The sequence below is a fragment of the Cryptomeria japonica genome, chromosome 11 (assembly GCF_030272615.1).
Source record: "Cryptomeria japonica chromosome 11, Sugi_1.0, whole genome shotgun sequence".
In the NCBI taxonomy this organism is placed as follows: domain Eukaryota; kingdom Viridiplantae; phylum Streptophyta; class Pinopsida; order Cupressales; family Cupressaceae; genus Cryptomeria; species Cryptomeria japonica.
In genome coordinates this window covers 309,012,613-309,040,494 of record NC_081415.1, presented here as the reverse complement: position 1 = coordinate 309,040,494, position 27,882 = coordinate 309,012,613, and the positions used below count along the sequence as shown (strand labels likewise).

Sequence of the window (27,882 nt, the reverse complement as noted above, 5' to 3'; positions counted from 1 at the left end):
TTGAGATCAAAACACATATCATTCTACAAAAATTTTAAATGGAACAGTGATTACAACCTCTGAAATTATTGTAAACAAAAGCATTAGTAACTGAATTCAAATAGCAGCCTTCAGTCAAGGTGTCCTGCTATTTTCTATCATTAAATGCTTTAAGTTTGTGTGAGTTTATAATTGCAATTAAATCAAGGGTATCCACAAATAAATTTCATACGAATCCAATAAGAATTGCTTACCAATGATGAAACAGCAACACACCCAAAGACTAGTGCAAGACTACGCAATAAACGCTTTCCTGTCCGAACACTTTGGCTCTCATCTTCTAATTCCTCCTGAAACTCAGAATTGCATGTATATATAGATATATTAAATATTTTGAATGAAATTCACTGATAACAACATGCTAGTGCACAGGCAACTTAAATAAAAAAGGAAAAACCAATAAGCACAGTGCCTTTCTTATTTGACATTTTGATTTAGTAGATGTAAAAAGGAATGAAAAAACTGAGGAATTGAGAAGATCTCTCAATCTAATATAACTTCAAATGAGCCATAATCATGAAAACAATAAGGAAACATTTTTGCATCAACCCAAATAAGCAGTGTACAAAAATTTCTTTGGTAAAAAGAAAGATAAATAAAATGTCATCTCTCCAACCAAAACATACATACAGTGGTTGATGGTATTGATGGTTGCTCGAAAGATTTTAATTTCTCGAACATCCTAAAGATGTATCCAAATATTAAAAACTGTAATGGCTTATAATCTGCTGAACGAGCATACATTATCCAACCTGTCTGTAGATGCCAAAAAATACTATATATTAGTGTCTATAATTGAAAAATATTAAAAACGTTTGGTTGGACAACACAAGCATAATATTAAAAATGAGACGTATAGCTTTATTATCTTATTCATGTGAATAATCAACCAGTAATCAAAGTTAACGATGCTAAACCTCATACCTTCATTATAAATACCACCTTCTAAATGAGTAAACCTGAATTGCTTAAGTTTTGAAGGGAAGGACTGCCAGAATCAGAAATCAAATCAAAGGGGGTGATAGAACAATAAGCTGCTTTGAAACGTACAGTAAAGGTACTTCAGCTTGAGATCATGCTTACAACTCTGTTACTAAGCAATCCAAAACCTTGAACAAATGAACAATGGGTTGAAACCAAAATAAAATTGTTTCTCACGGCTGACCAAGCAAAAGGGTAAAAATATCAAAATATTGGTTTTTAAGCCTCAAAACGTTACTATCATATTCACAAGTGATCCCTAGTCGACATGTATAGTTAACATGTCAAAGATTTCATAGTTTGATGAATGTTGAGTTGGGCAATCTGCCTCAGTCAAAATTAACTTTATGTCTGCAATCGGTGTCCACTATAATGCATACACATAACAACAACAATTATTAAAAAAGCATAGTGTAACAAAAGAATAAGATTCGCATGTTCTATTGATAATGTAATGAATAACAATAAAAGTGGCAGTTGTCATAATAGCTTTTCAAATACAACCAGGAATTGGTTGATATTTATTTACATACATTTAGAACATCTCCACAAAAATAGTGTTTTAGAAGTACTTGGTAGCTATAAGATTGCTAGATGAATTTTAAATTGAGAACAAGACATAAATGTCATCGTGCATTATCTTTACAGTCCTTTAAATTCCATGCATGAACCTGTTAGATCAATCCACTGGATCAAGCTAGCTTAGTTCTACAGTAAACTGCTTGCAAGGCCCTTAAATCTATAATTAGAGGTTTTCAATGTCAAATGAAGTTCCACGTATGTGACATTTGGGTGGGTTAGTCACCATGAGGATGCTAACTCTATCCATATTGTCTAGGTACTTCTATGAAATTATACACCATTTAGCCTTGTTGACCTAGCAACAAGACCCCATCCCAACTTGGCATTGAGCACTACGTTTTGTGCACACACAAAATGCATCCCTACTCCAACATTCATTGTAATGTCCCCTTCCTAAGCACTAATAGCTTGATGACCGCTAGCCTGTTTAGTGGGTTCCCCTAGGCTAATGAGTTAGAGTTAGGGAACTCTTGAGGTACTTGATTGTCGTTTAGTCCAGCTAATCTGGCATTAACGGGTGTTGCTTTGAGCTCGATTTAATAAGATTTGCATTATGACACTTTCTAGAGCGGTTTCCGACAATTTGTCCATTTTACTATTTTTTACAAGTGATAGCTTGGGCACCATCTTGGTCAGTTGGCAATAGTCCCACTTTGTGTTAGTCAGTGATTGTACTTAATGTTGTTATTTTGGCATTTATAATGTCCAGAGGAATTATTTTATATAACGTTAATGTATTAAGTTAAATTGAGTATTTAACTTAATGTTATTTAATTTTATAAAGTAACTTTATATTATGGCACCTCGGTGGTATAAGGTGATGTTTTAAAAAGTAAATTGATGTGGCCTCCTAAGGAGGATGCCTACATGGGAAACATAACGGGATTTTGAATTAAATAAAATATTTTTAATACCCTAAATAGGGCATGGGATTTTGAAAGGATATAAAGACTCCTCTTGAGCTCATTCTAAATTCATATTTTGGAGATTTTTGATAATAGGATTCTACTGGTTTGAACTTCATTCATCCAAGGGCTTCGTGAGGACAAAAACCTTCACAAAGGACATCTGCTTTGAAAGTGAAAGATCTTTCCTGGTGGGTTTGCTAGTAGTTTCATTCAGGAGCTACATTTTGGCTTCATCTGAAGAGATTTTTTATTTGCATCTTCTGTTTTTAAAAAGGAAATTTATTGAGCAGATTTGTGAGAGTAAGAAGTGGAGTTTATTTGATTAAGTGGTCATTTCAGACTCTTATTTGCTGGTTGCCCTTCCCAATAGCTGGTCCTACATCCTCTAGCTTGGGCATGGACCTCGTAGACTTGGACACTACAGTTTGGAGCTTGTTGGAGTTGCAAAGGAGGCGCTTAGGGCTTGCATAGTTGATGCTATCAATTTGGAGGTGTAGAAGCTTTATTCTTGTGTTTATTGGCATCATTTCAGAGTCTAGTTTACTGATTTGAGACCCATATCAGACTTATTTTGTAGCAGCATTCTAATGTCATTTGGATGTAATTTGAATATCTGGGTATTGCCAGTTTGAATGATATATTATTGCCCAAACTCTATATAAAATCTGAAAGCTATTTCTAGTTGTGGGTATTTCAAATATTGAGCATTTGGGTGTTATTCTCTTTGTCTTTGTTCCAAACATTATCTATTTTTGTATTGTGGTTTATCATCCAAAACTTCATAACCAGCATTCAGAAAACAAATACAAAAAAAAAGTAAGGGCGTATATTTATTACATTCTTTTTGAATTTACACAAAATATCCCAAACCAAAAGAGGGAAGTTCATCATTTCCTCTTTCCCTTGCCAAAGGCTGTTTCTCATGTATCTTTCAATGCTCACAACTACTTTTGCAAGACCCCCATGATAGAGAGAAAAAATATGTGAACAGCTATCAAGACCATTTTGACCAAAAGAATTATGCTAGCAAGAGACAACCACTTTCCCTTCCTAAAGAAAACTTGTAGAGTACTGAATCTTCCAAGTTGCACCACAAAGAAGCTCATCCTATCCGAATAAACAAACGGATACCACAATATTTGCTTGGAAGGGACCCTACCTTGAAACGTAGAGTGCTTGCAATTTTGCCCTAGAAGGTAGGGAGTGTTAGTAAAAAACATTGCAGATTTGTTTCCATAATGAATTTACCGAAGTCTAAGCAATAGCCAAATAAAACTTTTTTGATGGCATTGGCTTCAGTGGACCAAATCCCCAAGGGCATGTTATCATCTATGAATTGTTGATGAGTCAAAGTGTACATGCCTTTAGCCACAACAATACCACTCCAAAGACCATTTTCCTGTGCTACTTGAATCAATCTCCCAAGGGCCTCCATCATATATACAAGAAGGAAAGTGGTGACGAAATCTCCCTCACACAACACACCAAAAAGTGATATGTTGTGACATTTTCACACATCGCCCCATTGCGAACGAGGACCCCCACTATTTGCTTTCTAGCGTAGTTGTTTTGGCTAGTCATCTACCTTAGCAGTAGTTTCTTTAGTATTTATTAACCTTTTGCTAGTGAGAGATGTAGTGCCTTTGATTGTGATAAAGTGATCAGGTCAAGCAGACTAGCAACAATCAAGTCTTCCTTCAGACTAGTTTAAGGTCTACTCAGCTCTAGGTGCTCAAGAGATAGGTGCAAGCCAAGTGACATACAAGTCAAGGTGATCATTGGGTGATGCTTCACAGTGCAACCTTCAAGTCGAGCCAGGGTATTGTTGTGACCATTTCACACATCGCCCCATCGCAAATGGGGACCCCCTCTTTTTGCTTGTTTTTCGCTTGTTTTCGCTTTTGTTTTTAGGGTTTTGTTAGTCAGTTAGTTGTCTGGATTTAGGGCTAAGCCTTAGGGTTTTAAATCTTGCCTTTTCAAGCCAAAATCCAGTCTTTTTTTAGAGCTTTTGAGCTTTCTTTTCTAGAATGCAATTTTTGAATGCAATGATCTCGCCAAAATGGTCTAATTTTCAATTGGAATGTTCATGCAGAGCTTAAACTTGTCTAAATGATGACCGTCAATATGAATTTTTGTCTGACTGAATATTTTGACCAAATTTTGACTTTTTTGAAAGTTTGATCCTGGGCATTGGAATTGATTTGTTTTCGCCTCGTGAAGTGTTAAAATGTGAAAAATCTTGTTATTTTGGCCTGTAGGAGCAAAATCGCTCCTGTCCCTCAGTGAAGGACGGGAGCTCATTTTCAATTATCTCATCATCCTTGTAGAGTCCGGACAAATTTTACGTTTGAAGTGATAGAGAACGACAAGATCTTTCATTTGAATATAAATTGAAGATTTTCATGAGCACAGAAAGGCCTCCAGGAAGAAAATCGCCCCTGTCCCTCAATAAAGGACCGGAGCTACAATTCAAATTTCGCCTTGTCCTTGCAAGATTTTGAAAACTTAATGATTTGAGGACGTCCAAGAGAAGATACTTTGCCAAATGAATATAATTTGAGATGCAAAAACGAAGGAAAATGACCTATATTGACTAAATCGCTCCTGTCCCTCTCCAAGGGACCAGGGCGAAGTACCTTGTAGCTCTCGTCCCTCTCCTAGGGACCAGAGCGATTTCCTTCATTTTGCAAAATCCAGACAAGGGTCGAGGCAAGTTTACGTTCAAAAACAAGGGAAAACATGAGATGAGCACATTGAATATAAATTGAAGATTTTTGGGACGTCCATACCAGTGCTAAATGCCTAGTTCGTTCCTGTCCCTCAGGAAGGGACCAGAGCGATTTTTGATATAATTGCTTTTTTTGCAAAATTACAAACAATGTCAAGGCTTGGGCGGATAGAGGGAAGAAGGACGACTCCGTTGAATATAAACTTGGAACCTGGCAAAGTAAGATAAAGGCCACAAAGGGAGGATCGCTCCTGTCCCTCTCCAAGGGACCAGGGCGATACAATGGTGATGATACGTCCCTCCAAAGTTCAAGGTCGTCCCTCCAAGGTTCAAGGCCGATCCAAGCCAGGACGAAGGGTGGCGAGGACATTTCAAGGCATTTCCATCAAGCGCAACGTTGCAAAGGTCATCACATGGAAGGATTTGCACTCTAAAGACCTAGATCGCTCCTGTCCCTCTCCAAGGGACCAGAGCGATATCTACATAATGGCGTAAATTTCAAAAGGCAAACAAGTTTCAAGTTACCAAGAGGGTCGAAAGGACATCATTCCACGCAATGAAGATGATTGCAAGTTGGTACAAACAAGAACAAGCATGTTATGATGAACTTCGCTCCTGTCCCTCAGGAAGGGACTAGAGCGATATTGATATATTAGATTAATCCATGCAAGATTTACGTAAAGACAAAGATACACAAGGTTACATATGCTCCAGGACATCGTTTGAAGATAATTTACAAGAGTTTTAAACGTCCAAACATTGCTAATCAAGGTAAAAGTCTCCCATCGCTCCTGTCCTTTGGACAAGGACCAAGGCGATACTATTAAAACACTCCCGTTCCTTCAAAGATCAAGGCGAAGCGAGGTTAGGAAGTGCGAAGGACAACGTTTGAAGGACATTGCAAAGGAGATCGAAGTTTAAAAGTCGCCAAGATCAAGGAGAAATAATGGATCGCTCCTGTCCCTCTCCAAGGGACAAGGGCGATGGTCCCTTTTATGCATCCAAACACATAATGAAAGCCAATGGAAATAAGTGCAAAGGACACGAGCAATGATATTTCGAAGGTCAAAAATGCAAGGTGAACGTGAAAACATGGAGATCGCTCCTGTCCCTCTCCAAGGGACCAGGGCGATAATGGTCATGGGATGCATTTGCTCGCACAAGAGAGGCATTCAAATTCGAAGGACCACCAGATGATCGATTTGGGAGGTGAAAATGAAGGAGTTGAACGTTAAAAACGCAAGAATCATGCCAAAAATCATGGATCGCCCCTGTCCCTCTCCAAGGGACCAGAGCGATGAGGTACGTCCTTTTATTTTCATATCTTTGGCGCCAAATTTAAACAATTCGAATTTCATTAAATGCTTAATCGATTTAAAAATTGAAAATCTTATTTTTTATTGGCATTTAATATGGCGTTAACATTTATTAATTATTTTTGCCTTATTTAAAAATCGAAATTTGCAATTTAAAAACGCAAGGCATTAATAAGTAATTATTTAATTAAAAAAAAAAATCGATTTGAGCGCTCATATATGGAGGTCGGCCTTGTTATGTCATTGCAAATCATTTAAAAAATGGTTTTATTTTTATTAAGTCGGCCTAAGGGGTAAAGGATGCAAGCGCTATATAAGGGGGGTAGAATTATCATTTTCTACATCATTATTTTACCTTCCTTCATGCGAGTTAGCAATAGGCGAATATAGTGCGAGTTTCATTTATCCAAGGTGGCGAAGACACTCCAAAGGTGGTGCGAATTGCATTGAAGACCAAGGGTGGCGCGCTTAGACATTCCAAAGGTGGTGCGACTTCAAACCAAAGGTGGCGTAGACATTCCCAAGGTGGTGTGAGGCGTGCGAAGTGTGTTTGAAGAGGTGCGAATTGCATTGAAGATCAAAGGTGGTGCGAATTCGAAGACCACACCAAGAGCGAATTTGAAGATCCATTCGAAGACCACGTCCAAGGTGATAATTGAAGATCACATTCTCTCCAGAGGTGGCGAAATCAAATTTGAGGGGATCATATTGAAGATTATCTTTATACCTCAATTTTGCCTAGGCAAATTTTGTTTTTGCATTCTAGAGTTAGCTCTCTATCGAGGTATGGCGATTTAATTATTATTGTTTTATTCATTCATCGTCATATTTCAAATTTTGAATTTTAAATCTCTTAGCTCAATCATTGTATTTTAGGAAATGATAACTCTAGGGACTTATCATGAGGTTTCCTAAAATCTATCTCTCTTATCTACGTTATTTATTGCAAAATCTATTTCTTATAATGAAATGTTGTGTTGGTATGGCAACCCCAAAGGCGGGAGCATCCACCAGTCGCTCGGCTCTCATGAAAGAAGATCAGAAGACTGAAGAAGTGGAGACCAAGATCGTGTCCAAGTGGAGCAACATTGGAGATACAAACTTGGGGAACTTTAGCACGAAGAAGTTCCGAGAGGTCCCTTACATCGGCAAGCCATCACCTGTCGCCCGGAGAATAATAGAGAGTGGCATTATCAAGGCGGCCGGTTTTCCTCCAGCTATTCAGTGCCACGAGTTGATGATCGAGTGTGCCCGTCATTACGATCCACAGTCCAGGACAATTGTGTCCAATGAGGGAAGCACTTTGGCGTACCTTTCAGAGGAGGCCATAAGTGAAGCCTTCCATCTTCCAGAGCACAGGGACATGATATACAAGAGCATTGAAGGAGCCAGATCAGTGTACGATGATGATCCAGATGCTTGTCTAAGCATAATCAACAAGAACTGGCTACTCAAGAGTCGTCCCCGTCTGAGCAAAGTACCGAACACACCGCACCGGATTGATTTCCAAGAGGAGTACAGAGATTTGATTACCATGCTCAACAGAGTTACAGGAGCACCTCATGCCTTCTATTTTGAGAAATGGATGTTTTATTTCATCCAGGTGATTGTTCAAGGAAAGGGTACAATACATTGGGCTAGGATAATTAGCCATTGCTTAGACGTACAGTTGAGAAGACTCAGGGCTACTAAGTCCTTCCACATGAGTTCATATGTCATCTATGCCTTAATCAGGAGCGTTGAGTACGCAGGACTACCTCACAGAGGAGTGATTGGAAGAGGACCCGGCGAGGTCAGAGTTTGTGAATCCTATACCCACTTGAATCATCCACCAGGGAAGAACTACAAGTTAATCAATGATACTTTCACGATGAACATCACCAGGACGCTGCAAGGAGGGATTCACAACAGATTATCTCAGGATGCCCAGGAGTTAATCAAGAGGTACGGTGCTTGGTTCATTCAGTTTCCCAAGTTCACTTACATTAGAGTGTATGGATGTCCTTTACCTCCATACATGTTGCCGAGGTACCCTACAGATAGAATTGTGTTACTTGAAGTAACAAGGCAGTTGGCAGCATATGTGAAGGCATTTAGACACAGACATCAGAATGGAGTTCAGGTACCTATTATTTTGGGTAATTCAGTTGAGGTATGTCCCAATGTCTCAGCCATGGATGACGCAGGGAGGGAGTTAGCCTTGTATCCTTTTTCATCTTTTGCTTGGAGGAATAGTTTTGATCCTCATGGACATTTAGAGGAGACAGTCGGTAGAAGATTTAGACATGAGTACCAGATTGAAGATTTTATGATGAATCTCCTAGATGATCTCGAAGTGAAACGTAAGATACATTCTAGATTGCCTTTGGATTTTATCAGGAAATGTAAGATTTACAGAGTAGCCGACCAAGCTCAGGACAACGGCAGGCACATCCAATCTTCATATGATAGAGAGAGCAAAACAATAAGTTTGAATTGGAATGAGCCCGAGGCCGTGGATTTAGATGATTTGATGGCACCAGTCTTGTCTTGTACTCGCAGATGGGTAGACGTTCAACATCAGAAGTTGAGAGAACAAGGCATAGCCATGTCTTTTACTTTGGAAGAAAAGCCAGCCGAAGGTGGAGCCAGTGTTAGTGAAGGCAATCCTAATCCTAGGAATTCAGGTGAAGGTAACCTTCGATGTGCCAGTGAGGGCAATCTCCATTCGAGAGGTTCAAAGAGAAAGGAAAGATCAGAAAAGAAAGAGCCTTCCAAGAAAAAGCAAGGTGCTAACAAAGATCAAACACCAGGTACTTCTTCCAGGCCAGAGGATAGAACAGTTCGAGTGGAAGAATCCATGGAATCGATGGTACAGAATGATAGACAGGAAGAGGAACAGGCACAGCATGTTTCATCCGATGGATCTCTCCAAGACTATGATTTAGATAATGATAACGAAATAACATCTCCTCCCAGACAAGAAGAAGTAGTACATAAAGAAATTCAAGTTCAAGAGACAAGATCAAATATCCCAGATTGGTTGAAGGAAAGATTGACTAAGGTGATCGTAATTGAGGATGAAGACAGTGCAATTGATTTAGAGAGCCTCGTGGGACGTTCACATATGACAACAGAGAAGAAGAAGGCTATAAAGATGTCCAAGATGATTCGAGATGAGACTGGATCTAGAAAACTGCAGATAGCTACACCGGCAGCAGACAAATATGAGGGTGATCCTAGCAGAAGACTATCATATACAGACTATTGAGTTAGGACCATCCACAGCAGAGCAGACTTTAGATGATGCCACCGACACATTTGAGGCATTGAAGGATAAATTTAGAGAAGAAGTAGAAAAGAATAGAAAGCTTGAGAAAGAGGTCGGTGCATGGAGGACATATTTCAATCACATCAATGAACCTTTGGGACGTCAGGATCCAGTTAGATCACCATTGCAGGCATTGCCCCTTCAATCAATCAATGAAGCAGAAAGATTCAGGAATATGGTCCAGCGTACATGTAATTGGATGGATAGATCTCACACGGTGGCCATTGAGTTTATTACAAGGATGTCGAAGATCACCCACCAGGCTATCCAAGTTCTTGAGATAATCCACAGATTGATGGCAACAGTAGCTGCATTTGCCCATACCAAGGACGTTATCATCCCTGTCTTGAAAGTTATAAGACATACATCTAGAAGAATTTTAGCACAAGAGAGGATCTTAGAAGGTGATTCTCACAGTTTGTTTCAGTGGTCAACCTTACTCCATATAAAGAGTGTTCTCTTTGAGGACATCAGTGTTAGATGTGGTCAAGTTGAGGAGGTGATCAATCCGATCCAGGACAGAGTATTTGAAGTACTTCGTACCATTCTTGGCAGAGGGATCGAGGTCGAGACAGATGTGGATTTACAAGAATTTGAGGATAGAATCAAGATCATCTTTCGCAAAGACGCAGATGTTACAGATGAGCAGTATGATCAGATGTATGCCACCATGCTCCTGATTGATAGAACAAAGGAACTTGAACCTACTTGGGACACAGCTCTTCTAGATGCATTTGATCAGGTTATCCACTTAGAAGAGAGTATCAAGAATCTTCCCGAGATTCCAATCACAGAAATCGAAGGAATCGTGACAAAATTCATTGCATATGCTAAGAAGGAAAATTGGAAAGGGAATAAGATTCTAGATGAAAGGTTGTTACAGATGACATGACATCTTATTTCTCATTGGTTGATACCTCCTAGATTTTTGTGCCAAATTTAATATTTGGCTATGTATTTAATATTGTTCAGTAAAAAGGAGGTCATTTGTAACAAATCCTAATTAGGGTTTAGGTGTCATGATCTTGTCCGTTGATTTACTTTCAATCTGGACCTTTCATTGTAATTGGGGATGCTATTTATACCCCCATTTTTCATTTCATTTGTAATAGTCAGTTAATAGAGAATAGAGTTAAGAGTGAAATAGAGAGATTAGAATTGTAAGCAATTTTTATTTTGTAGCAAGATTGAGTCTTGAAGAGAGAAATTCAAGCAATTGTTGTATATGATGACTTGGAAATCAATAAAATATTGAAGTTATGGTGTTTTGTTGCAAATTTCTTAAGTTATCTTCATGGTTGTTGGATGTACTTGAATCACGCTCAATCAAAGTAGTTTGTTAATTTGAAAGACTAAGTGTGAGATTTGATATTTGGTAGGATTCGTAATCCAAACCACTAGCTTCTTGCTGATTGTAGGAACGCCTTGCGTGGTCGACTGGAAAACACTTTGAGTCCTTAACCTTCAAGCATTTTCGCATCTAGGATATGTACCTTCGTAGTAATGTCCTTGGTCTTTGATGCATTGAACACCATTATTACCTTAGAAGATCGCACTAATTTCAGTTAAGTTGTTATCTTATGGCAAAATTGAAATTGGTTGAGTCTTGCCAAATCTCATTCATGCTAAGTCGTTCATAGGGTTAGGCTAGATTAGACCTCTTAAGCCCTATCTTTTTCCATTTTTTTGAAAGTTCTTTTTAGATTAGTGAAATCTTCGAACCATTGAATCCGTAAGAAGCCTTGGAGGAAACAGCAAATCACATCATACCACTAAAAAGCTTGTCCACACGTGGAGACCCCACTAAAAGAACCTTGGAGTCCATCTAACTGATCCTTTTTGCAGATCTTCAGCAGTTAGAGACTATTTTCTCAAGAGAGGATAAGATGCCTGTCGGTATTTTATTCTGTGTATGATTGTGTACAAAATACACGTCAACAGGTATGAATCTCAAGTGTGATGAACAGTCAATTGAGATGAAGTGTTTGATGAGGATCGATCAAGGCCCAGGTGATGATAAAAAATCCTAGACGATGATGAGGTTGCCTTGCTGAATGAGGATACGGAGGTCTTGAAATGAATTGAATAAGGATCAACATGATAGTAAATGCAAATGGATAGGCTAAAAGTTGAAATTAGCAAAATTGAATAAAGAGGAACACTTCCACTTCATGCCCGAATCCACGGGCCATGCTTGACAACTTCCACTTCACACCAAAAACCCCGACCATGACTAATTTTCCTTGACTTGGCAATGGAAGGTGCATCATCATTAATATTTGATTAGGTAGATAAAGGAGTTTCATGAAGGGTACAAGTGATTAATGAGATCAACAGTTTGGAGAACTCAACTTACCCCTGAAATCCATGGCCATGTTTGACAACTTCCACTTAACCCTCAAATCCCCGACCTTCCATCCTCACTTCCACTTCACCTTGAAATCCACCTACTTCCCTCACGTGCTGAAAACCCCGGCTTAGATGCACCACCTCCCTCATTTGCTAAGATCCACAACTTGTGGAAGTCAAGTACTTGAAGATTTTTGAAAGACAATGATGAGTAATGTTGATGAAATTGACTTAGTGAAGGAAGATAAGGATGCCTTGAAAGTTAATTGAGCAAGAGATATTAATGTTGAAAGAGAATGGCAGCTGATTACACCACTTCCACTTGCTGGTCAAAAGCCTGGCCATCTTCAAACCACTTCCACTTGCACCCCAAAAGTCCAGCCATCCTCCTCACACTTCCCTTTACCCTCCAACAGCCCAGCATACTTGCATCTTCCACTTCAGGGTCAAAAGCCCGGCCTTCCTAGCAAAACTTCCACTTCATGCTCAAAGACCGACCTAACTCACAAACTTCCTTTGCACCTCCAAAATCCAGGCCATCTTGACATTATTCCCTGCAGAAAGTTTGTCTACCACTTGGTGGAAACACAAACCAGACCTCTAAGAGGTGAAGTCTCAGACTGAAAGCATGAGCAATCAGACTTCAAATATCAACGAATCAGACCTTGAAATGTGAAAATCAGAAGTCAAACAAAGGAAATTCATCTCTTTTGCATCTTGATCAAAGTGTGTTTTCTATTCAGGTTTCGAAGCAAGGGTGGAAGGCTTCATCAGTGGGTAGAAGGATACAAGGAAGCAGCTCAAAGGAGAAGATTTCACAAGATTACACAAGGTGGATAGATAATTACTCAACATTGCAAGAGAAGGATAAAGACTCATCATCATAACGTGAAGATCAATATCATGAAAAAGTGAGCATAAGAGATGAAAGTGCTAAAGAAGGAATTTTACAACTATCTTGAATTTCCTCCGGAAATCCAAGAATCATTACCAGTACAACAAAAGAGTAATCTAAGACAAAGGCTTAAGTGAAGGAATCCTGGATCATTACAAGTATGAAGAGTGAATGCATTACACTGAGAAGGAATTCCCAATTAAGGAAGTGAAATTGTGTAAGGGGGTCAAGGAGATAGTTGCAGAAGAGTTAATCAAAGTTAGAAGGCTTGATCCCCAAGGATGATGCAAGGGTGGAAGGCTTCATCAGTGGGTAGATGGATACAAGGAAGCAGCTCAAAGGAGAAGATTTCACAAGATTACACAAGAAGGTGGATAGATAATTAATCAACATTGCAAGAGAAGGATAAAGACTCATCATCATAACGTGAAGATCAAAGTGTGTTTTCTATTCAGGTTTCGAAGCAAGGGTGGAAGGCTTCATCAGTGGGTAGAAGGATACAAGGAAGCAGCTCAAAGGAGAAGATTTCACAAGATTACACAAGAAGGTGGATAGATAATTAATCAACATTGCAAGAGAAGGATAAAGACTCATCATCATAACGTGAACATCAATATCATGAAAGAGTGAGCATAAGAGATGAAAGTGCTAAAGAAGGAATTTCACAACTATCTTGAATTTCCTCCGGAAATCCAAGAATTATTACCAGTACAACAAGAGAGTAATCTAAGACAAAGGCTTAAGTGAAGGAATCCTGGATCATTACAAGTATGAAGAGTGAATGCATTACACTAAGAAGGAATTCCCAATTAAGGAAGCGAAATTGTGTAAGGGGGTCAAGGAGAAGGGGGTCAAGGAGATAGTTCCAGAAGAGTTAATCAAAGTTAGAAGGCTTGATCCCCAAGGATGATGCAATTTGGGAATATCTCCTACCATCATCACCTCAGGCGCTTAGAAACTTTGAGTATCAAGAGATATTGCTCGAATCACAAACACTCGTGATGAGTTACAAGGAATAAGCTGAGGTGGTGTTGAAGTCATCACTTGTCCAATCACTTCATTCCAAGTCAGGGTGTCTAGATTCAAAGCAATTGACTCATCCACCAAGAAGGATAACTACCACATTTGGAGGCACAAAGTTCGATGTACCTAGGCTCATAAAGGACATGTGTCCTATTTATTGTAATTTTATCATTGGTCAAGCATTAGATGTTACGTAATGGGTGTAACAAACCCTAATTAGGGTTTCTATCTTCCAATCTTGGCCATTGATTTGGATTTGATCCTGGCCATTCAAGTGTCTTAACTTATCCATCAAGGAGGATAACTACCACATGTGGAGGCACAAAGTTCGATGTACCTAACCTCATAAAGGACGTGTCCTATTTATTGTAAATTGTAATTTTATCATTGGTCGAGCATTAAATGTTATGTAATGGGTGTAGCAAACCCTAATTAGGGTTTCTATCTTTCAATCTTGGCCATTGAATCAGATTTGATCCTATCCATTCAAGTATATTGAGAGCACTATGTAAGGCTTGCTCTCCTCATTTGTAAAGGTTAATAGGCAATAGTTGATCAATAGTTAATAGCACATAGCTAATGTAGAGTAGGAGAAAAGGAGATTGTTGCCAAGACTTTGTTGCAAGAAGCATATCATTTTCATTGAAGATAAGGTGAACTTCATGTGCTGATTCAACATTTGCATGGTCTCTACTTCTCATTTATTTTCATGTTGATTAGATGGATGGAAGCTATTGTGGATGATAAATGGTGAAATTTGCATGTTCATACTACTTGTATTTAGCTGATTGCTAAATACTTTGCGTGGTCAACTAAGCACATTATATAAACTCAACTTCGATTGCTACTCTCCCATAGATATGCATCACATTGGTGGTGTCTATGTTGTTGGTGGTGATTTGAACATCATAAAGATTACCTTAGAAGATCACACTAGCTTTGTGGAGTTGTTCTTTGCATTGAAAAGCAAAGCCTAGTAGAGTTTCACTAAGTCATTCATAGTCTCTAGCATCCCTACGATTAGACTAGCTTTCTAAACCCTCATCCTTTCTTTTTTTTTTCAAATCAAGTAAATTCTCATGTTCTAGCTGCATTCAAGCAAGAGTTCAAGTACAAACGTAAGTCCCCTTTGTGATTCCAGCAATATCACATCAAACCATTGAGCTTATCCACACGTCAAGCCTAACATTTGGAACCTTGGAGTCACCTCATATAATCACGAAGTTCAGCGTACGAGGAGATTTTGTTCAAGAGATGATAAGATACCTTGGTATTTTATTGTGTATGAAGTGCATAAAAAACACATCAACATGATGCATCCAAGAACCCAATCTCACCATTCCACATAGCCAAATCCTCCTAGAATACTAGATAGGAAGAACCAATCCACTCTATCATATTCCTTGCTAGTGTGAAGGTTAATGAGCATCACTATTCATTTTTGTGTGATCATTGAGATTTGAGTGTATTACCTCATGGGGGAGGACAATACCTCCTATTTCTCACTACAAAATGAAATTGACTTGCTCCCATGAGGTGAGTGTAGGTAGTTGAGGTTGTAGCTCAAATGCCATAGCAACGGTGATGATTTTATAGATAGTGATATACAAAGAATGTGCCTTAATTCTACAAAGGTGGAAAGAGAGTTGCATTTGGGAATGAGTACAATGATGTGCAATTATAATCTTTGAGTACATTTTTTGAGTTTTTCCTTTTGCTGCCTAAAGGACGTCTCTAACAACAAAATTGGAAAATTTTTGAGAAAGACGTGCCAAAAACCCATCTTGTCTTGGGGCTTTGTCCCCTTCATCAAGATATAAATCACCTAGATTTCTTCTGGAGAGAAGAGCAAATAATTCACAATTTTCTCATTTGTGATTGTAATGTCCCCTAGTTAATCATCATTAATCTTATTTCAATATGACTCAGATTAGTTAAAATAAGAAACTGGCTCAGCAAAAATAATCAAATGTGTGTCATTCCATATTCTATTGATTTGATTGATTGATAAGTAAATTGTTCATTAATTAATTTAAGATGATTAACTTCAACAATTATGACCTTTAACCCTTGCATTACTCTAGTCTAAAAGGAAGAGAATGACTATGTTGCCAAGCACTTTGATACCAATTTTAATAGGCTTCCCTAAAAGTTTACAGATCCAAGCCCTTACCCCATTTTGGACCTTGTCCTCAAGGTTCTCGGGTCGCTGATCCCCACCCTCTCTTGGGAAACAATCTATTGACTGGATTTAGACTGCCCCTTTTGGAAACAATTGCATCACCTCTCCCTAGTTACAGTAGTAATGGCAGGAATATTTTTAAGTAATTCCATTGTTATACTGATTTTACAATCTAACATTGTCATTTATCTGATCAAACATTATATCTATATAGCATAAATAAATGAATCAATTAATATTACCTATTATATAAATTATTAACACTACCATTGCCTAAACACTAATTATTAGTCTATCTAATGACTGTAAAGGCAGACAGATCTGACGCTCATCTGCCACTACATATGATATTAAATATGACTGTCATACGTATTGCAGCATAATATATTAATATCACTATTAAATTCTGCATAAAAACATTGTCAGGCTTCATATATTAAGCATATCCTCTATGCATACCACCCAGAACAAGGATGTTACTGCCTGTAACTTAATAATAGATCAGATCTGATTATTACAGCCTTCCCTATTTTTGATCTTCCTCCTCCCCCCTTTTTCTATAATCTGCATCAGAGCCTTCTTATAATCTGCAGTGAAATTTCGCGTGCCCATTCAAGAAGATTCGTATCTTCTCATAACAACCGATTGTGACTTTTCATAATTACTTTTTCTTCCTTAATGATAATAATCTCTGACTTAGTGTATTGGATCTTATTTCTAATCAACACCAAAAATGAATCCTATCTTTAGTTAATACGTGAAGTTTACTTTGGAAGCCATTTCTCTTTATGAGTACATGACTTTCCAAATAGACGTGTTATTCAAATAATAATATATTGACTAAATTATCTAACACCAGATTTATCATTTTATCAAATCGTGGCACTAATGATTATTATCTTCTCTTGTGCGGCCTGCTCTATTTGACCTATTCCAATATGTGTCTTGTTCAATCTGCCTTTCCTCTCAAGGTCTTCTTTACTTGCACATAATGTATTCTTCAAGAATTCATCGTGAGGATCGTGAGAAGTAGATTATAAGAAATTGTGCTTATGAATTAGATTTAAAATATATAAATTATGTTTATAATATAAAACACTAAGATGTAATATTATAAGATAGAAATACACTATAAGGTTCGTCACATGAATAATAAATTAGAAAATAATATTTAATAAATAAATATTTAATAATTTCAAATAATCTTTTGTTGATAATTATCATGTTGATTAATAATAATTACTTTATTTAGGTTATATATATATAACGATCAAGGAGGGGACATGACAGTAATGAGGTGGGGGATGTGTTAATATTAGCAACCAGATTAATAGTAAAGCACAGAAAATCAGCATGCAAAGCAAAATAGAAACATAACACACATATACCCTCCGAAAACCTCCCTCTTGGAGGAAAAACCCAGCAACAAGATTCAGATCAGATTATATTAATGTCAAAAGATAGCCAAGTACAAATTCGCCCACCTAGGGCATGAAAAAACTGACTTATCTGAATCTCGAATTCTGATCAGAATTTGACTTGTCACAAATAGGGCAGACCTAGTGCAGATCAAAAGCACAACAATCTGATGATAATCGCCACCCTTGACTGGATTCGCTCATCTAGGGAGATGCGCTATGGCTCAAAATAAATTCGCTGATCTCCAAGGTAAGTTCGCTGACCTCAGAGCATGATTGCAGGCCTTCAATCTATATTCGCCGGGTCTTCGGAGAAATTCGCTGAGTCTTGAATGTATTCGCTTGTAGATCAGATCACTGGATTGAATGAATACATGAATGGTGTATTGGATTTGCTTAGATCGCCTTGCTTATATAGGAGATACATGTGACCTATTTGCCTTGGTCGGCTACAATGAATTTGGCGCCACAATACAAAAATTGTTTTACAAGTTAAAAGTTACATTTGCTTTGGGTCTTGCCCTATAACACGTTACATATAGCTCATACGCCCAAATAGGGCCAGTCTCATATGATTACAAATAGGTTCAGCATATATGCCGAATTTCTAAAGCCAATGGCCAATTAGAAATTCAAAGGCTAGGTCGGACCAATCAAGGGATGCCACCTAGCTATATTTCAACACTCCCTCTTAGCTAGGGAGAATCCCTTGAATAATCAAGTCACATTGTGACCATCACCATGGCACTCCCAAAGGGTGATCTAAATACTTCATGGACTCTTTCCATTATATCCATCATGCATACCCACAGAGGATGGATTCACCTTGCATTGCCCGCAGGGGGTGGAAGATACAACTTAATGTATCATGGAAGTTGAGACTCCCTCTCAGCCAAAGCTATGTTTTCCACAACTCCAAACTTATCTCTGAAGTATTCAAACTTCACTCGAGTAAGAGGCTTGGTGAGAACATCTATTATCTGCTCATCAGTGCTGATGTATTTCAGCTAAATGGCACCTCTATACCATGTCTCGAACATAGTGATAATGAGTCTCCACATGTTTTGATCTATCATGAAATACAGGATTGACAGACATCTTTATACAACTCTGGTTATCACAATGAATGACAGTGGGTTCCCAAGGTTGTTCAAACAACCCAGCAAGAAGCTTGCGAAGCCACACTTGACGCAATGTATTCTGCTTCAACAATACTCCATGCAACTGAGGACTGTTTCCTGCTACCCCAAAAAATCATGGCAAATTCCAAACTAAAACATACACCTGAAGTGCTCTTTCTGTCAGTGGCATTCCCTGCCCAATCAGAGTCAGAATAACCTTCCAAGGTGATGACAATATTAAGGGAGTACTTCAAGCCATAGCCAACTGTGCCACGCAAATATCTCAAGATATGCTTGGCTGCAACAAGATGAACATGCTTAGGTTTGTTCATGAACTGGCTAAGAGAACTAACTGCATAACAGATGTCTGGTCTAGTGTCAACTAGATACATCAAGGATCCAATCAATTGCCTGTACTCAGTTGGATCTACAAAATCAGAATTAGCAGCAAATATACTTAACTTTTTCAAGTTAGTTTTCATAGGAGTAAACATAGGTTTGCAATCCAACATTCCAAATCTTTTCAAGATATCAATAATATATTTTCCTTGACTAAGAATGATTTCGTTAGGTCTTTGCCATACTTCTAGTCCTAGAAAGTAATGCATTAGGCCTAAATCTTTCATTTCAAATTCTGAAGCTAATACTTTCTTGCATCTAATGATGAGGCTATCTTCACCAGTTAGAAATAAATCATCCATATATAAAACTAGTATTAGCATTTCACCATCAAACACTTTGAAGTAAAGGTTAGGATCAGCATCATTCTTACAAAATCCTAAGCTTACCAAATATTTGTCAATGCTTTCATACCAAGCACGACGGGCCTATTTAAAGCCATATAGTGCTTTCTTCAATCTACAAACGTGAGATTCTCTTTCATGAATCTCATAACCTTCTGGTTGTTCAATATAAACTTCTTCCTCAATGACACCATTTAGGAATGCAGCCTTTACATCCATCTGATGTAACTTCCAGCCTTTAGCTGTAGCAATAGCTATTATAGTTCTAATGGAAGTATATCTAGCAACAGGAGCAGATGTTTCCTCATAATCTATGCCTTCCTTTTGAGAGAATCCACGAGCTACAAATCTAGCCTTATACTTCTCAATACTTCCATTAGTAGTATGTTTAATTTTGAAAAACCATTTAGAGGATACAACAAACTTACCTTTGGGTCTAGGCACAATATCACACACATCATTCTTGATGATAGACTCATATTCTTCATCCATAGCATTTTTCCATGCTTGCTAGTTCATAGCCTCTTCAATGCTAGAAGGTTCAGTCTCAATGATGTTGCACATCAATGCAACATAGTTGGAGAACTTCTGACGTCTCCTACTTTCTCTGAAGGTGCCTTTGGGGGCTGCAAACTTTTCAGCTTCCTGAATGGTGTTCCTTACCCAAAGAGGTCTTTTCTTGCTCACTGTAATATCTCTCGGCCCATCAGTGGGATCCATGGGCTCAATTGAATCATTATGATCTGAAGGTTCTGAAGACTCCATCTCAATGTATTTCTGACCCGGAATGTAAATTTTGAAGGCTTTGCAAGTCTCACTGTAGCCCACAAGAATACCCTTCTTGCTTGAAGGGTCCAGTTTGGTTCTCTTCTCTTTAGGAACATGAACATAAATTGGACTTCCAAAGATCCTCAAGTGGCTGATATCTGGTTTAGTTCTTGAGAAAGCTTCTTCCAGAGTCATATCCTTCAAGACATGGTGAGGACATCTATTCTGAATATAGACAGCAGTCTTGGTGAGGACATCTATTCTGAATATAGACAGCAGTCCTAGCTGCTTCAGCCCATAGAAACATCTGCAAGTCTTGGTCATGAATCATTGCCTTTGCTGCCTCAATTATGGATTTGTTCTTTCTTTCTGCAACTCCATTTTGCTGAGGGTTGTGTTGTGACCTTTTCACACATCGCCCCATTGCAAATGGGGGCCCCCTTCTTTTTAGGCCCCTTCAGTCTTTTGGCTTTGTTTTCTGGGTCTTTTCGCAATAGTCCCGTCAGTCTCTCCGCTTTGCAAGTGTTTGGGGGTCATTAAATCTACTTTTCATTTGAGCGAGTTTGGTGAAGTCTAGGGCTTGTTTTGTCTTTTTGGGGGTTTATGCCTTTTGTCCTAGATTTTAGGGGTTTCTGTTAGGGTTTTGAAGAAACTAAACATATGAATGGAATTAGGACCTTGCAAGGAGCCTCCAAGTAAAATTTGAGCCAAAACAGAGCAACTTTCTATTTTTAGAAAGTCCCTATTTTAGGGATTTTTCTGAGTCTCGGAATGTCGTTATTTTGCCAAAAATCAAAATTACTATTTTTAGTAAGTTACTATTTTTAGTAAGTGCTTTTCTGACCTATTTTGCCCAAACCTTGACATTTTCAAACACTTACTATTTGGGAAAATCTATTTTTGGCAAGATCTTCACAGGAAAACACTGAAAGCTGAATATCTCTGAAGACGCTGAAGACTGAACGTTCCTAAAGACCATTTCTAAATCCAGAAGAGTCAGAAGGCAGACAAGTTGGATCAAAAAATGGTTAAGTTTGGAACTCCTATTCCAGAAGAGGAAAGCATGCAAAATCATCCAAGTCCAGAAATTCACATCAATCCACCAATGTCATCATGATCCGAAAATGGCCTAAAATTTGACTGTCTGAAAACTTTAAAGATCTTCCAAAATCTAGAATTTGCATTATGATTCCTATGGACCTAAAATCACTCTCAAACATCCTGACAATATATACTTATACTTTAAGTTATATTTCATATATATATCCTGACGAAAAGCCTGGAACTTGTGAAAAGCATCAAAATCCTCCATGCACGAAGAATTCCGCCCAAGGAAATGATTGGGCGCTAGATGAGGCAGGTCAGGAAATGTTTGGAATTTCATGAATCTTCCATATGGGTGAAAATCCGCCCAACAGTGGACTTGGACGCCAAAATGAGGGTCTCAAGGATTCACAAAAAATTCCACGAATCCTTCACATAGTGAAAATTCTGCCCCAGCAAGTGATTGGGCGCCAGAATCGAGGAGGCAAGGATAAATGAAAAAATTTCATGAATCCTCCATAGGGGTGAAAATCTGCCAAATTGTGGACTTGGGCGCCAAAATGAGGGTCTCAAGGATTCACAAAATTCACTGAATCCTCCACCAAGTCAAAATTGCGCCCAAGAAGAAGAAATTCCAAGAAAGTGAAAAAATTGGCTGTGTCGGAAATTCCTTCCTTCATAACAGAATTCCAGGAAACATAAAAAATTGATTAAGTGTTTGAAATTTCTTCCTTCAGACATAGTTCTTGGAAATCATGAAAATTGGCTAAGGCATGAAGAATTTCCTTCCTCAAGGTAAGGAACAAATTCCTTTCCAAAAGAGAATTCCTCCACAACAAGAAATTACACCCAAGGATGAATTGAAGATAAAATTTCTAAGGCAAGGAAGGAATCAGGGATGAACTGAACAAGAAATTTCACCCCCAGGGAAAAATTTGAAAAATCCATTTTCAAGGCTCAAATGACCTCCAAATTTAGAAATTTTTGAAGATATGGATACGTGAGAGAATTCTCTCTCTCTTGGACCAAAACCCTAAAATTGTGGAAATTCCTAAAAAATAGGAGATGGTGGAAAATTGTTGAAAATCTCCTCCAGAGCAAGGAGTTCGAGAAACTTCAAGAAAAAATTCTTCATGGATCAAATTCTTCTCTCCTGAAGTTTTCTCTCTCCAAGGTTTTCTCGCCAAGTGGCAGCCGAGTAAACGGACGTTGAATTAATGAAGCACTTCTTTGCATGCAGCCGTCACATTTATGGCATTATGACATATTCCTTCTGCATGCAATCGTCACATTCAGAAGATGATGGTGCATTTATGGCATCACGGGCGATTTTTGCATGAGGGTACATTCATTGCATAGTGGGCACTTTTTAAACGTAATGGTTAATTAATGCTTTATGGGTGCCATTTTTGGCAGGATTGTAATTAATTGTATATGGGCTTGATGGGTTATTAATTGGAGATTCCCACCTTGTTGCATCTTGAGTGGAGAATCTTTAGAGAAAACCCTAATTAGGGTTTTGCATGTAATCATGGCCTGAGGCCTATATAAAGGGGTGACCCCCTCATTTGTAAAAGAGGGGAGCTTTGCATGAAATTGTTGCGATAAGTTTTTTGAGAAAATAATACTGAAACATTGTTCTCTGATGGTGTCCACTTAAGTTATTTTTTCAAAACTTGCATGGTTTCACCTTCCTCACTTAGAGTAGAAGTAGTATAGTGCTTTGATTTCAATGGAGAATGTAATGGTGTTTGATGAATTTCGATGGTTCATACTTTTTGCATCTTGCTGATTGTAAGTTGCATTGTAAAGTTAGCCTGAACCCCCTAAATTTGTGCTAAGTTTGATTGTGAATGGTCGTTTGGATTGCGTCGTTGTTTTGGTATTCAAATTTACTTTCTCGATTTGAATATCCTCTAGCATCCTCAGAAGATTGCACCGGTTCCTGCGGAGTTGTAGTTAAACTTGGCGAAGCAGAGCTTGGTTTATTTGGAATTTGTCCACCAAAGCACTATTCATTGTTATCACTGCCCTTAGGAGTAAATTTAGATCCTTCTAAACCCTTTCCCTTTTACTTTCAATTCATTTTAGTCCGTTCGAAGCAGAAGCATCACAGAATTGCCATATCTGATGATGGAGCTCCAACCACAACAAAGAAGTGAAAGAATGATGCAAACGTAAGGCCCCTTGGTTTACCAGCAAACACATCAGTCAACTAAGTCACGTTCGTAGCATAAAGGAACCTTGGAGTCGATTGTTTTAACTTTCTGCAATCTTAGCATGCTATCGTACTTTGATCAAGAGAGAGTGAAGTGACCATTAGGCAACTTTATTTTGTGTTCGACGTAGTCATAAAAAACACGTCAACAGGTTGTAGGGAACACATAACTCCCTCTTAATCCCTGCCTCTACACAAAAATCATGAGATCCACCCGAGGTGTACTCACCTCAATTGTCAGATCTTAGTACTTTAATTCTTTTCCCAGATAAGTTTTCAGCTAAGGCTTTAAATTCTTTAAATCTACTTAAGACTTCATCAAATTGTTTTGTTCTTAGAAAGTAAATCCATGTTTTCCTAGAGTAGTCATCTATGAAGGTTACATAATAAAAGAATCCACTTAGAGATGCAACAGACATAGGTCCACATAAATCAGAATGAACAAGAGCTAGTTTCTCTTTAGACCTAGATTCACTTTTATGAAATGGACTCTTAGTGTTTTTACCCATAGCACAACCTTTACAAGTATCACCATGGATATGAGTTAGGGCATACCTTTAACCATCTTCTCAAGTATGGGAAGAGCACGAAAGTGAAGATGTCCAAGTCTTCTATGCCATAGTTCGCTTGACTCAGGTGCTTCGTGGATGAGAGCTTGAATAGGACGGGCTGAAAGCTTGTAGAGACTCTCAAATCTATTTCCAATGACACGAGCTGATTTGATGCTAGATTTCTTAGGCCATGCAAGAACTCTTCCTTCAGAAAATGCAATTTGATAACCTTTATCTTCTAGAGTAGATATTGAGATTAGATTCCTTTTAATTCCCGGTACAAACAAAACATCACTCAGCTGAAGAGAAATTCCAAAATCTAAGTTAAGAGAAGTAGCACCAAAACCTCTTACAGAATATTGAGCATCATCACCAATAACAACATGAAGGTTGGCCTCTACCAAATCTGAAAGTTGCTCCCGGTAGCCCGTGATGTGCCTAGATGCTCCATTGTCGATCAGCCAAGTGTCACTATCTGTAGTAATGTTGCTTGACAAGGCAGAAATGAACAGGAAGTCTTCATTATTTTTCTGATCTGAAACTTCATTCAGGTTTGCCTCTTGCTGCTTGGGCTGAGATTGACACTCCTTCGCATAGTGACCAAACTTGTCACATCTAAAACATCGAATGCGAGATAGATCCTTCGGCTTCTTTCTTGAATCAGGAGCAGTCGAGGATCTGAAATCTCTATTTCTCTTGAAGTTATTCCTCTTCCAATAGCCACCTTTCTTCTTGACTGATTGGGTTGGGCAGCAAGGACATGATTGTCTTCTCCATGGGAGCTCTTAATCATTCCTCTTGCAGCCAGGCGTGATTCCTCTTGAATGCAATCAGCTCGAAGACAATCAAATGTGGGGAATTCAACTATCCCGCTTATGCTTTGAATGAATGGTTCCCAAGAGTGAGGAAGACCATTTAATGCAAGCATAACAATGTCTTTGTCCACAACTTCTCTTCCAATGGCACTGAGTTGATCTTTTAATTCTGAAATCTTCATGAAGAAAGCCATGACTGATTCTCCCTTTGCCATCTTGACTTGATGCAGTTGTTGCCTTAATGCAAGTGCCCTACTTATGTTGTTCATCTCATACATTCCTTCCAGCTGCTTGAACATCTCGCTGGCTGAAGACATCTTGGAGATGATAGGAACAAGATGATCTTTCACAGAATCAATTAGAATCTTCTTGGCTTTGATGGCATTCTTCTTGAACTGGCGTAACTCCTCTGGATCTGTAGGCTCAATTTGATCTTGTCCTACTACAAACCGAAGTAGATCATTTTCCTCAAGTGCAAGAAAGACACGAACCTTCCAAGAAGTGAAATTCAATGCCCCCTCAAGTTTGTCTTCTACCTTCAGCCCTGTCACCATATTGACTGAAATAAGAACAGCAGGCTGAAAGTGAGAGCTTACTGTTAATCTGATTACTTAGAGCGAACCAAGCTCTGATACCATATTAATTTTAGCAACCAGATTAATAGTAAAGAGCAGAAAATCAGTGTGCAAAGCAAAATAGGCACATAACACACATATACCCTGGGAAAACCTCCCTTTCGGAGAAAAAACCCAGCAACAAGATTCAGATCAGATTATATTAATGTCAAAAGATAGCCAAGTACAAATTCGCCCACCTAGGGCATAAACAAACTGACTTATCTGAATCTCGAATTCAGATAAGTATTTGACTTGTCACAAATAGGGCAGACCTGGTGCAAATCAGAAGCACAACAATCTGATGATAATCACCACCCTTGACTGGATTAGCTCAGCTAGAGAGATGCGCTATGGCTCAAAATAAATTTGCTGATCTCCAAGGTAAGTTTGCTGATCTCAGAGCATGATTGCAGGCCTTCAATGTATATTCGTTGAGTCTTAGAAGAAATTCCCTGAGTCTTGAATGTATTCGCTTGTAGATCGGATCACTGGATTGAATGAATACATGAATGGTGTATTGGATTGCTTAGATCGCCTTGCTTATATAGGAGATACATGTGACCTATTTGCCTTGGTCAGCTACAATGAATTTGGCGCCAAAATACAAAAATTGTTTTACAAGTTACATTTGCTTTGGGTCTTGCCCTATAACACGTTACACATAGCTCATACGCCCAAATAGGGCTAGTCTCATATGATTACAAATAGGTCCAGCTTATATGCCGAATTTCTAAGGCCAATGGCCAATTAAGAATTCAAAGGGCTAGGTCGGCCCAATCAAGGGATGCGACCTAGCTATATTTCAACAGGATGTTCACTAGCACACTTCTTTGAGCATTGCATCATACACAAGCACCCTCTCGACAACTTGTCAAACAAGCTAGTCGCTTCAATACTAATCTCTCACCCATCTTCCAATGTTCTATCATCTTTAGCTTGGATGGTAGTGATTCTAATAGCAAATCTTCCTGCTTTGGTAGAGAAGAGGAAGTATTTTGTTTGCAATCAACTTCCTATATCCAATAGTCACTTGACTTTTGTTTCCAAACAAAATTCCCCCCATGAGTTGTATATTACTATTTCTTGCAAATCTACCATCAATGCTCTCTCCTATTGGTAAATTTCCTAGTCCATTCCAATCGCCATCACTACTCAATCAAAGCCACCAAACACTCACTGATTTTGATACTTTTTCTCAAAGATGTTCTTCAAGACTTTAGGACTTTATTCCTTAATACAATGTTTCACATAAGAGACTTTTGAGCTAGCTAGAACATCTTTGAACCACCAATCCTTGAAGCATTGTTCCACCAATATTTCAATAAATCCAAAACAGGAGGAACTCCAAATCACATAAGTTTGAACATAAATGGGACCAAATCCAATGTTGTCTTCATAAAAATTCAATAGATATCCACTTTGGAGTTGTAGTTTTGCCAATACAACGAGAGTAGGAATTTGTTAAATCTTTTAGCAATCTATGAAGACTCCAATCTGTGATTGGTGCAACCTAAAGGTGTTGCTCTTGGATTGTACATCAAAGAGACTATTATTGTAAATGAAATCCTCAAAATAAATCTAAGATTGGAAGATGTATGAAACAACACCCCTTTTTCGTTGGCCAAGAGAAAAGCATTGAAATCCCCTCCAAAAATGCACAAGTTACCCTACCTAATTACCAACTCTACTCCCAACAACATCCACAACAACTTCTTGAGCAAACCACCAATCAAACCATATACATTGAATAGTAATAAAAAAGTAAGAATGGAGAAAAGCATTGTACCTTATGAAGCTGCTGATTTTGAGTGAAAGCAATTGCCTCCACTCTTACTATCAAAGGCAACCATAGAAGTCCCAACCTTCTAGAAGCCCCATTTGCATGCTAAACATAATTTTTCCACTTATGCCATTTCTTCAACAAAGTCACTGCATGGGCAAGATTCACTTTTGTTTCCTATATTTCACATTTTGTAGAACCAACTGACACTTCATTGCTCCTAAGGAGGGGATTTCACCCAAATCGCCCTTAGATTTCCAAGTGTTGTCTATAACCCACTTTTAATTTCCTCCTATACATCTTTCCTTGTTTTCCTTCCATTTCTTCTCAAGCCACAATTTGCTTCACTGATGAGGGATTCAGTTTGAGAGATGGTCAATTTCTCCACATTCGCCAAGTCTTTGTCCTTCTAAATATCATCATCCATTTCTTCCTCCTCATCTTCCTCCATTTCTCAAATTTTCTATGCAAAAGAGTTTAGAATGCCTTCCTCC

General features: G+C 38.4%; 1 protein-coding gene across 1 annotated transcript in view; it reads right to left on the bottom strand.

Annotated features, from left to right (window-relative positions):
• LOC131065039 (protein CHLOROPLAST J-LIKE DOMAIN 1, chloroplastic) overlaps positions 1-27,882 on the bottom strand; it is a 149,056-nt gene that overhangs the window by 33,949 nt on the left and 87,225 nt on the right. The window contains exons 7-8 of the mRNA XM_057999407.2: positions 670-795; positions 234-329 (exon numbers count right to left, since the gene is read on the bottom strand). Of these exons, the coding sequence (XP_057855390.2) occupies positions 234-329; positions 670-795 (222 nt within the window). The remainder of the gene's footprint in view (positions 1-233; positions 330-669; positions 796-27,882) is intronic.